Genomic DNA, 13,115 nt, shown 5'->3' on the forward strand with positions numbered 1-13,115 from the left:
TGCAGTCCCTACATCCTTGGGATATCATGTATAAATTAATCATATAACTACAGACAAAACAAAAATACAGATACACATTCATACAGAAAACCAGAAAGAGAATGTTTGTTGATCGCCATGTATACTAGTAGCCTTGTAGCTAGGCAATCTGTGAACATAAAAAGAAAGGGACCTGTATTATTCTAGCTTGGATGCACAGAACATAGGTATCACCTTCATGGGTAGAATAAAGGATATGATTTGCCATATGTCAAAATTATTCTCCATATTTAATATTAAAGAACAGTATTTGAATATCAGTAGTGAACCTACAAGAAATAGTACCAAGTGCTGTATTAAAGATCTATGTTCTAGGAGTAAATAAAGCAAAGCTGGAAATCTTAAGTAACAAGTCATGTGTGTGGGTTACACAAGAACAGGACTCCAAGTAGAAAATCCACACTCACCAAAGAGTGAGACTTCATAATTTGGCCAACTTTGAGAGACTGAATAAATAAGATAGCTAATAAAAATAAAATCTTTAATCACATGCACACAGTTTCTAATGATTTCCCCTTTAAATCAATTAGATAAACTGTAAAACTACTAGATCCAATACAAGGTAAGAGGACTTTAGTGGTAATCTTAGAGCTTGTAAAATCCTAAATGTAGTTTTAGGTTCACTTCAGTTTCCTCTCTTGAATGAGTTTGCACTACATTTTTTAAAAATAAAACTTATGACCTTTAAAAAAGCCATGTTGGCTACTAAGTGAAAAAAGCTTCACTTCATCATCGTATACTGTGCTGATTTTGTCTTTTAAATCACCTTGATTTGTAGTATTTGCTTATTTTTATTGTGTAATCCAAAGAAGGATATGAAATTTTATCTACAAATTAATTATCTTTGTCAAGGAAAACCAGGAACAGTAATAATTATAATTTTTATTTTTACAAAAAAATTGAATATTCAATTCCTTCTGGAATGTACTATGTGAAAGCAACCCTAAACATGTGTCTCAGTTCACATATCCAGACTAGGTTGCAACTTCAAAAATCAGCATGGGGTGTGAAAGGCTTATAGTTGTAGAAAATTTATACTGACCCAGGGTTTTGTTCATAATTGTTAATTCTTGACTCATACTTGTTTTCTGAATGTCATGAGAAGATTGTTAATAATATGCATTCAGCTGTACTTTTTGGTCATTTGCTAGTAAACTGGCATTCTGAAAACAAACAAATAAAGCTTGATTGTTAGCATCTGTCTATTTTCACATGGTAAATACTCATGTTCCTTCCAATGCCAATACAAGCTATCATAGTGGTGACATTACATAGAACTTAGGGAGATGGGTTCACCATTTTTTAAAGAGTTGGAGCAAGTTGGCAAGCAAATACTGCCTGTAGCTTTTGTTCACTCCAATAGTCTAAGGTTTGGGTAGGTTCCAATCTATTTAAGAGAATGACAATGAATCATTTCTAACATAATTAAAATTTTTAAGTAACAACAGGCAGAATCTTATTAATGATGAAATGACAGAAATATTTTTTCTAAGGAAGTATTTTATTTATAGCTTAAACAAACAGATAGTATCTACTTTATAGTAGACATTGTTAATTATAATATAGAACACTTGCGAACTATGTAAGAGAGTACTTCAAAAAGTTGTGAAAAATAGAAATAAGGGATAAATTCATTTTGGTGCAAAAAATTTTGAAATCAATGCATACTTTTTTCATGATAGTGTTTTTCACAAATCTTTTAAAGCCCCCTTATACAGGTTAAAAAAAAAAAAGGGATTTGGAGAATGTGCACGACCTCATTATTTGAATGACAGTTGTATATTTTGAGAATCCAACTATAATACTTGCAAATCAATGATCACAGCTGTGTTCCAATCAGACTCTGGTTACAGACAGGTGGATGATGGATTTGACCTACAGGTTGTCCATTGACCTGCCCTTAGCATGTTCTGAATCACCTTCTGAATTTCTGTAGCTCTGATTTCAGTATAAATTTGCTTGGTATCTATGAAACATTCATCTAGATAATCAATGCTTTTTAAATAAAATTGTCTCAGTCATTAAATATTTGGATTAGTTTTAAACAGCATATTTCCATATCTAACCAACAGCCAAAAGGACAATGCAATTCAATATAAAATGAATATATTTGTGCATATATCTTCTTTTATATTGCTATATCAAAATTTCACAATGAACTCTAAAGAGAGAGGTTTATCTACACAGCAGAAGAAAGAGAAAATTCATATTAAATAACATTTGATTACATTAATTTCACTTCTCTTTGCAATTTCTTATTCTTACCTTCCATAAGTTTCCCTGTCTGTTCTGCACTTCCCCCAGGAAGAATCTTGGCAATATAGGCTCCAATTTCTCCACTATGTCCAGGGATTTCTTTGCCACCCACAATTCTAATTCCTAATCCATTACCTGTATTGAAAAATTAACAAATTTTTAGTAGTAATTTAAAAAAGCAATAGTTATCATAAGCTGTAGGACACACAAAAAGTGGTTGTGGCACTCAGAAGCCAACTAGAACATGAACATTGGAACTAGACATTAATAACAAAATACATTATTCTGATTCCAATAAGTGCTGTGAAATAGAATGTTCTGAGGTCTTGCTGTAATCTTTAATAATTAACTTATTAATAAAATATTTTAATGAAAAAACATGCACATAACCTGTGAATTATTATTCTAGCCTATTTAATCAACTAGTATTGTGTATTAACATATCATTTACTACAAAGCATAATTTGGGGAACCGTAGGCTGGCCACCTGTGGGAACCTCCTCATTTTTGTATCTACATAGCTTGCAGCAATCGGTCGACCACAAGGCCTACGAAAACAACCAGGTGAAACAGTTGAAACAGGACAGACTCTGCATAAACAACTAGGAGGAACCAGGTGAAACAGATGAACTTTCGACCTAAGGCTATACGTGCCCTTTCATCGGATTGGATGACATTAGCATAAACTGCACGTGAAGAGAACCACTATTTGCTGTGGAGCACATGCTCCACGGGACTTGGGATATAAAGGGACATTGGGTTCTGGGCGAGGGGCCGCCTCTCCTCCTCTTTTCTCCTCTCCCCTTGCCCTTTCCTTCTGTCTCCTTGAGAACCGAGAAACAGTGACCGTGTCATGACTGTGTTGGATCCTCGTTGGCGAGGGTTCGACAAGTGGTGCCGTGACTCGGATAGCCGGACCGGTCACTGGAAGCAGGTAAGAACAATTAAAACGTGTATACACGGGAATCTAGGCGGGTGATATAAAAAGCCTAGGATTGGTACCGCAGAAAAAAGAATAACAATGGGAAACACTCCCTCGACAACCAGGTTGCGCCTGTTATTAAGCTGCCTTTTAAAAGTAGCGGGGATGCCCGTGAAAGCGGCCGCTGTATGTGCATTCACTAGGGCCATCGCTCAGACCTCACCCTGGTTCGTGGAGAGCGGTGAGTTAGAACAGGAACAATGGCGTGGGGTCGGAAGACAATTGAGGGCAGCAGAGAAATCGCCTGAAGTCCTTAGGCTATGGCAATGGATCAACCAAGCTCTCCGTAATGACTCGGAGGAAATAGCAGCCCTCCTAGATGAAAGGGCTGATTTACTAGAGGAAACACAGAGAAAATCTCAGTCTGCAAGCCTAGATGGAGACAGAGAGGACCAACATGGGTCGGGAAAACCACAGAGAGATAGGGAGGATGAGAGACCCCCTCCTTCCGCACCCCCCTATTAGGCACATTTGCCCATAGAAGGAGTTCCCCTATGTTGCTGCAAACTGGCCACTCTCATTCTCTGCCGCTTTGTTTCGGATGTGTTTCCCTGTCCTAAGCAATGGGCTCCTATGCTGATGACCAGCTCTTTTCTGTGCTGCTGTAGTTAACTTATCTGAGAGTTTGCACGTGTCTTGAAGGATTCGTGTTTTATTGGATTTGTCTGTCTTTAATGTTTGAGTGATTACTTAACCCTAATCAGATCTAGCCCACAGCCTTGGTTACTAGTTTTTGGCTGAGCGGTTTGACACTCTAACTTTTAAATTCTCAAGTGATATCTAACAACTTTGGGACTTCCAGTAGGATCCCTGGAACTCTCAAAGAATGAGACTCTAAATTTGTTAAAGTAACAACTGTTTGAGTCAATTCAAATTATACAAAGTGTATTAAAATGTTGCAAATGATGTCAGATCTATGTTGTATTCATGTTTTTGCTTTCCAGCTAAAGTGGTCTTACAAGTCTTTACATGTCCTCAATATATTTTAAACTTGTTTCTTTCTCTAAACTTTTGGTATCTCCAAAAGGGCCCTTGGAGATGTCAAAAGAAATCTCTCATAGAGATAATAACCAACTGGGATGTTTAAAAGTGCTGCCAAGACGTAAAATGATTCAACACTCTACTAAAATTCCTCACAACCCACAGGAAATTTTTCAAAAGGGTCAAGGGAATCAAGGTTCCAAAAACATTGGGGACATTTAACCCTTAAATCTCAGATGCTCGTTAGATGGAGAGACCCTCTCACCCGACTCTGGAGAGGGCCTGACCCGCTGATTCAGTTGGGAAGAGGATTTGGCTGTGTGTTCCCCATAGGGGAGTTGACTCCAATTTGAATACCAGCCAAAAATATCAGGCCTATGCCTGATGCAAGTAACAACCCACCCAGGGAGCAGTTTGCCCCTGAGGGAGATCCCCTTATCTTTCCTCTTCCATAAACGATGGAGATCCAGAGGCAGGGACTATGATCCCCTGAACTGGGGAAGCGCCCCCGGTGCTCTCCACATTGCCAATGAAGGGTAAGATTCCGGATGGACCGGAACAACCTGACAGGCGGTGGAGAAAGCTCACCACGCTCCCATAATTACAAGTCACGCAACACCCCAAGACGGGTAAAGCACCCAGTGTCCTGTACCAACCTAAGACAGGGCTCATGGCCAAGCTGCCTGGGTTACCAATGACGGGTAAGGGCAAGGACGGCTGGGGGCAACCTAAGACAGGGAACGTGTGCCAAAACAAAAAAGGGGGAATATGTGGGGAAATTAGTTAAGTATGGTCCCCCTTCACCACTTTGGGCCACTGGATCTCAAGTACTTGGTCACACGTGAAAGAATGAGTGGCCATAGTGGGCCTATTCGTAATAGTACTTTTAGGCTTCCTCCTAATCAGCAGGGTCATCCTGGCAGTAGTCAGGAGTCAGCAACGCACTAATCTAGTGGTCCGACAGGCTATGCTTGCCATGTATCGCTCTGACCCTCAGCAGCAGATATGGCTTGGCATGATGGAGCGGTAGCCAAAGACGGGTAATCACTGGCGAGTGCCCCTAGCAACCTAAGACAGAACTTGGGACATGCTTCCCAATGTTTCGATGATAGGTAAGCAGGTGGTGCATCGCTGGGAACCTAAGACAGGCACGACTTTGTGCCATAAATAACAAAAAAGGGGGAGCTGTGGGGAACTGCAGGCTGGCCACCTGTGGGAACCTCCTCATTTTTGTATCTACATAGCTTGCAGCAATCGGTCGACCACAAGTCCTACGAAAACAACCAGGTGAAACAGTTGAAACAGGACAGACTCTGCATAAACAACTAGGAAGAACCAGGTGAAACAGGATGGACTCTGCATAAACAACTAGGAGGAACCAGGTGAAACAGATGAGCTTTTGACCTGAGGCTATACGTGCCCTTTCATCAGATTGGACGATATTAGCATAAACTGCAAGTGAGGAGAACCACTATTTGCTGTGGAGCACATGCTCCACGGGACTTGGGATATAAAGGGACATTGGGATCTGGGCGAGGGGCCGCCCCTCCTCCTCTTTTCTCCTCTCCCCTTGCCCTTTCCTTCTGTCTCCACGAATAAAGTTCCTTGAGAACTGAGAATCAGTGACTGTGTCGTGACTGCGTTGGATCCTCGCTGGCAAGGGTTCAACAGCATAATAAAATTATCTTGAGCCGGTGCCGCGGCTCACTAGGCTAATCCTCCACCTTGCGGTGCCAGCACACCGGGTTCTAGTCCCGGTTGGGGCACCGATCCTGTCCCGGTTGCCCCTCTTCCAGGCCAGCTCTCTGTGGCCAGGGAGTGCAGTGGAGGATGGCCCAAGTCCTTGGGCCCTGCACCTGCATGGGAGACCAGGAGAAGCACCTGGCTCCTGCCATCGGATCAGCGTGGTGCACCGGCCGCAGCGCGCCTACTGCGGCGGCCATTGGATGGTGAACCAACGGCAAAGGAAGACCTTTCTCTCTGTCTCTCTCTCACTGTCCACTCTGCCTGTCAAAAAAAAAAATCTTGACTGATGAAGAATGACTTATATAACTGCATTACTGTACAGAACAGATTTTTCTGTAATGAGCCACATGGAAAGAAGATAGAGAATAATTATTATGAGAAAATTAATGGAGATAAGTATGAATTATTGACATTTTAAATGTTTTTCTAAATCAGCTAAAAATTAGCAAGTATATATAGTACCAGATATATTTGTGTTTCAAATATTGAAAAATTTTAAAATGAGAGTACTAGAAGAAAGTATAATTCTTCAACTTTAATAAAGGAATAATTATATGTATACATTGAAATTCATTTCATTCATTGATTGAAGTACCATTTTCAACTCTGAAAATCTGCAAGTTAAAACCTCTTTTCCAAATCCTATTACCTTTCTACTTTATTCTTCAAAAACAATCTCTGACCAGCATCTATACGGTTCAAATATTCGACAACCAGTAGCAGTGGATTACGATAGAATGTTTCTGTCTTTTATTCAGCAGGGATATATTTTCATAAAACATAATTCCTTTTTCTTAGTTGATGTAGTACTTCCAACTCAATTTCCTTTCTCCTTGTTTTCCTTTTTTTCTTTCCTCCTTTCTTGCCTCCCCCACATTATTTTCTCCCATTTCTCCCCTCTCCTTCTCTACCATCACCTCCTCCATCTGCAAGTGCTCTGAAGATTTTGCTTAAACAATGAAAACATGAGGAGCACCTTCTAATACATCACTAGTCCTCAACTGTACCTGGGGAGCCAGTTGAGTTCTCAGATGTTAGGCTTTAAGGAATCACCAGGATTAATTCCATAATAAGCCATTAGATATTTGTGAATAAGAAGTTGCAGTTTTACAAGTCTTGCTAGCTAATCTTTAATCAACAACGTTAGCCCAAGTTTTACAGTGTACTAAAGACATCTTAGAAATTACAAAATGAGGTCTTTCAAATGGCCACTGAAGAGTTACTTAACCCAAGGTTCGCTTTCATTTTTCACTGTTGAATTACTCATGAGCTGTAATTCACAATTCGTTAAAGATTTCATTAAAAACTTGAATAAATATTAACTTTATAATGTGATCAGCATATCCACATTGTCATTAAGACACAGTCTGAGACACCAAAAATGACTCAAGAGATTACCTTAGGATGAAGAGCTACACACATGCAAGACCATGTCCCATGTCAAAATTTTCCTATTATATAATCTATGCAGAGGACAGAAGAATAGAGTTTAAGGCATCTCTCACGTATTTCTTCTAAACTCTGTAGTTAGAATCCAAGTGTACTCCATGAAAAGTTATTTTATCTCCATATAATCTATAATGCACCTGTATATTTAAAATCCACAAATAAACATAAGGTTGTCACACCTTATAAAGGTATGCCTAAAAGGGTAGTTGTGAAATGTCAACATTTATTAATTAGCCTAAGTGGCTTTGTTTTTTAATTTGAACAATTTGGTGACCATTTCATTCTGTAGATGACAATACCTGGAGGATTGTCATTGGATCCTTAAAGCCATTTCATTCTTAGTGACTGAGCACTTTCTAAAAGCCTGTGGTAAAGGAGCACAGACACACTAATTATTTCTTTTATAAAATATATCCTCTTGCTAGTAATCTCAGACATTAAAATACTTTTTAAATACACTTCATAAAACTCAAGAATAATAGTCATGACAATACTATGAGGAATGATATTATATACACAGAAATGAAGCTAGAAACTATTGTTCTTATTGCTATTGTTTAATGGATTGTTTTACATGTAGACAAAGCTGAATATAAATATTAAATATTTGTGAAATGATATTATGGTAGAAATTAAAAAGGCCCAAGAAAATTACCTGATTGGTTTATTTCACAGTAGTAATTGGCATCCCAATTTGGATGTCATGAAAATGAAATGGCTGGCGCTGTGGCATAGTGGGTAAAGCCACCGCCTGCAGTGCTGGCATCCCATATGGGTACCGGTTCGAGTCCCGGCTGCTCCACTTCTTATCCAGGTCTCTGAATTGCCTGGGAAAGCAGTAGAACATGGTCCAAGTCCTTGGGCCCTTGCATTCACATGGGAGACCTGGAAGAAGCTCATAGTTCCTGGCTTCAGATTGGCCCAGCTCTGGCCATTGCAGATACTTGGGGAGTGAACCAGCAGATGCGAGATCTCTCTCTCTCTCTCTCTCTCTCTCTCTCTCTCTCCCTGCATCTGCCTTTCAAATAAATAAATAAATCTTTAAAAAAGAAAATGAAATGGATTTATATAACTTCTAAGGATTTAAATCTTGTATCTTGATTTTACATTTCCATAGTTTCAACTCCACATTTTATGTATTAAATACAGAAACAAATATCAAAAAATACACCCATAAAAATGTAATGCCCATACTCAACCCACAAGCAGGAGGCCAATAAAAGTTTGGTAAACTTAAGAAGTAACATTAATTTTAAACTGAAATGCTAAGCACTAAATGGCCTCTGATTAATGATGTTTATAGTATCATTGTTTTCCAACTTTTGACACATTTTTATTACCATAGTCTCCTTTTCTCCTTCTGTTCTATCTAGAAGCATTGTTAACATGCTACTGAGATGCCATGAAAATGCATTGGTCTTGCTATTGAGTTCCCAGTACGGTAGGGTAGAAAGAACCAATAAGAGAACATAAGTGCTTCACTAAAAAAAAGAAAGTCAAGAGTTATAGTAATTTCACTAAATATAAGCACAGCTGTAGATATGGAAGTTTTACAGGGTAATTTAAAATTTAGAGAAACTTTATGTTGGGAATATACTATTTGTAGAAAACAGGAGTACATTGATAAAACCATTAAGAAAAAATTTACCTCTCCTAATCTTAGAAATACAATTTAAATTCATTATCCTAAGTCTCTATATTAATAAATATGGAATCACATAGTCATTTTTAAAATAAACTAATAAAACAAACATGAGTATACTTAGGAAAAATCTTTGCATTTACATTTAACTTTGCAGTTTAAATCTACTAATTTTGTATATTTATTACTGCTACATTACAAGCTTAGTACTTTAGAGTAGCACAATGAATGTTTTTACTTCTATTATTAGAATAATATATGAAAATAATAAGAGATCATAATCAGAGCATTAAATTTGGAGAAAAGGAAAATATTTGTTCTAACATCATCATATGCTACACATAAGCATCAAAGGAAAGTAAAATTTATAGTAGTGAATATACTATATCTTTTGAATAGTATTTTTAGTATTTCTAATAAAGTTATCATTGAATGAAAATATATAGCATAATATATTTAATTGCAAAAATAGAGATTTGTCAGGGCATTAGTTCACCTAAGAAGAAAGCAGATTACCCAAATATTTATGCTTGTGATGTAGTAATGGTAGTGGACAAGTCCCTCAGAATAATTCAATTGAATGTATTTTATGTAGTTTAAATGTTAATTATAATACTATGGCTATGAGAGTTTATTTTTATACTCCTTCACCTACTAATTTCTGTTATAAATTATCCATGTAAATGTTTGGTAACATAAGACAAAGTATATTAAAAATCCATAGTAATTTTCTCTGTGTGTCATATGAAATAATACAATTTTTCCATATTGGCAATTTCCAGCAACACCCAAACAGAACCATCACACTCCTGCCAAGGCTAAGTCAACTGCACATCTGAGCGTGCAAATGGTAAACTCAGCTGCTCCTATTAGTTTTTTGCTCTCAGGCCTTAGTTTTAAATCTGTATCATTCATATATATTAAGGATTCATAGAGGACTTTCCATTCCACATTGCTGTGAACTTAAGCTCACATTCATTCACTATCCATATCCTGGTATGATTCCAAAATAATTCCAGGAAATATTTTAGGACTGTCACTTTTCTACATGCATTCCTCATTCATGCAAAGATGCAGCAATTACCTTTTTCTTCATTATCATTTATGTAAAGGCAATTGCAAAATTAGAACTATATAGAGTAATCTGAACGTTTTCTTGATACTTTTTAATTTATTTTTATTTATTTATTTATTTATTTATTTATTTATTGACAGGCAAAGTGGACAGTGAGAGAGAGAGAGAGAGACAGAGAGAAAGGTCTTCCTTTTCCATTGGTTCACCCCCCAATGGCCGCTAAGGCTGGCGCGCTGCGGCCAGCGCACCATGCTGATCCGAAGCCAGGAGCCAGGTGTTTCTCCTGGTCTCCCATGCAGGTGCAGGGCCCAAGCACTTGGGCCATCCTCCACTGCACTCCTGGGCCATAGCAGAGAGCTGGACAGGAAGAGGAGCAACCAGGACAGAATCTGGCGCCCTGACCAGGACTAGAACCCAGTGTACCGGCGCCGCAGGAGGAGGATTAGCCTATTGAGCCGTGGCGCCGGCCCATTTTCTTGATACTTATAATGGAAAAATCTTCCATGTTCATGAACTGGAAGAATTAATATAATCAAAATGATCTCCCCGTAAAAGTACAAAAGAAATCCAAAGCAAACAATAGGAATATTTATGGGAAAATGACAGGGCTAAGTCATTACTTATCAATAGTAACCTTGAATCTAAATTCTCTAGTTAAAAAATACAGACTGGCTGAATGTATTAAACAAGCCCCATCTATTTGCTGCCTATAAGAAACACACTTCAACAACAAAAATGCAAGCAGACTAAAAGTGAAAGGATGGAAAAAGATATTTCTTATAATGGAAAGCAGAAATGAGCAGATGTAGCCATCCTAATATCAGACAAAATAGACTTTAACACAGAAACTATTAAGAGATAAAAAAGGGCACTATGTAATGATTAAGGGATCAATTCAACAGGAAGATGTGACTACAATAAATGTATATTTATTCAATTTCAGGGATCCTGGCTATTTAAAAAATGCTATTGAATCTCAAGGGAGACATAGTCTCCAATAAAATAGCAGTGGGGGACTTCAACACCCCACATTCATCAATGAACAGATCAACTAGACAGAAAATCAACATAGAAACAACAGAATTAATCTACACTATGGACCAAATGGACCTACCTGATATCTACAGAGCCTTTAATCCCACAGTTGCAGAATACACATTCTTTCTCTAGAATACACTATATGCCAGGCCATAAAGCAAATCTCAGCAAATGCACAAAAAAATCACAATAATACCATTCATCTTTTCTGAGCACAGTGGAAGAAAGCTGAAAATTAACAACTCAAGAACCTCAAAAACACTTGGCATGGAGGCTGAACAACATGCTATTGAATGAACAGTGGGTCTTATAAGACAGTGGGAGTGGGAGTGGGAGTGGGAGGAAGGGTAGAGTAGGAAAAATCACTATATCCCTAAATTTGTATATATGAAATGCAAGAAGTTTGTATACCTTAAATAAAAGGTTTCTAGGTTAAAAAAATGAAATCAAAAGAGAAATTAAAAAAAAAACTTCCAGAAATGAATAAAGATAACAAGAAAACATACCAAACTTATGGAATACAGCAAAAAGAGTGTTAATAGGGAAATTTATACAATTGGTCTACATCAAGATATTGGAAACATACTAAATAAATGAACTATAAATGCACCTGAAGGACCTAGAAAAACTACAATGAACCAAACCCAAAATCAGTAGGAGGAAAGAAATAATTAAAATTAGAGAAGAAATAAACAAAATTGAAACTAAAATATTACACTTTGTGTTTCTGTGTGGGTGCAAACTGATGCAATCTTTACTTAATATATACTAAATCGATCTTCTGTATATAAAGATAATTGAAAATGAATCTTGATGTGAATGGAATGGGAGAGGGAGTGGGAGATGTGAGGGAAATTATGGGGGGGAGGAGCCATTATAATCCATAAACTGTACTTTGGAAATTTATATTTACTGAATAAAAAAATTGAAACTAAAAATACAATACAAAAGATCAGTGAAATGAAGAGCTGATTCTTTGAAAAAACAAAATTGATACACCATTGGCCCAGCTAACTAATAAAGAGGAAGAATATCCATATCCATAGAATCAGAGATGAAAAAGGAAATTTACCAACAGATGCCATAGAAACAAAAAGAAACATCAGGAATTACTACAAAGAGCTATTTGGTAACATATTGGAAAATCTAGAAGAAATGGGTAGATTCCTAGACACACACAGTCTACCAAAACTGAGTCATGAAGACACAGAAAACCTAAACAGACCAATAACTAAGAAGGAGACTGAATCAGTAATAAAGACCCTCCCAGCAAAGAAAAGTTCAGGACCAGATGGCGTCACTGCTGGATTCTACTAGATATTTAAAGAAGAACTAAATCCAATTCTTTCAAGCTATTCAAAACACTTGAAAGGGAGGGAATCTGCCTAAACTCCTTCAATGAGGCCAGCATCAACATAATTCCTAAATAAGCAAACAAACAAACAAACAAAAAAAAAAAACAGAGAAAGAGAACTATAAACCAATATCCATAAAAAACATAGATGCAAACATCTTCAACAAAATACTAGCTAATTGAATCCAAAAACACATAAGAAAGGTCATTCAACCAGACCACGTGGGATTTATCCTTGGTATGCAAGGATGGTTCAACATTTGCAAATCAATAAATGTGATACATCACATTAACAAACTGAAGAACAGAAACCATAGAGTTACCTAAAAAGATGCAGAGAAAACATACAATATCCTTTCATGATGAAAACTCTAAGCAAATTGGGTACAGAAGAAACATTCCTCAAGACAATCAAGGCAGTGTATGACAAACCCACAACCAGCACCTAATTGAATGAGAACTGAATTGAACCAGAACTATACCAGAATGTCCACTCTCACAGCTGGTATTCAGTACAATCCTGGAATTTTAGCCATAGCCATTAGGCAAGAAA

General features: G+C 37.4%; 1 protein-coding gene across 1 annotated transcript in view; it reads right to left on the reverse strand.

Annotated features, from left to right (window-relative positions):
- The window catches only part of PCLO (piccolo presynaptic cytomatrix protein), a 623,081-nt gene that overhangs the window by 154,190 nt on the left and 455,776 nt on the right, over positions 1-13,115 (reverse strand). Inside the window, exon 10 of the mRNA XM_062178496.1 lies at positions 2,305-2,430. Coding sequence (XP_062034480.1) covers positions 2,305-2,430 — 126 coding nt within the window. The remainder of the gene's footprint in view (positions 1-2,304; positions 2,431-13,115) is intronic.

The sequence above is a fragment of the Lepus europaeus genome, chromosome 1 (assembly GCF_033115175.1).
Source record: "Lepus europaeus isolate LE1 chromosome 1, mLepTim1.pri, whole genome shotgun sequence".
Taxonomy (NCBI): domain Eukaryota; kingdom Metazoa; phylum Chordata; class Mammalia; order Lagomorpha; family Leporidae; genus Lepus; species Lepus europaeus.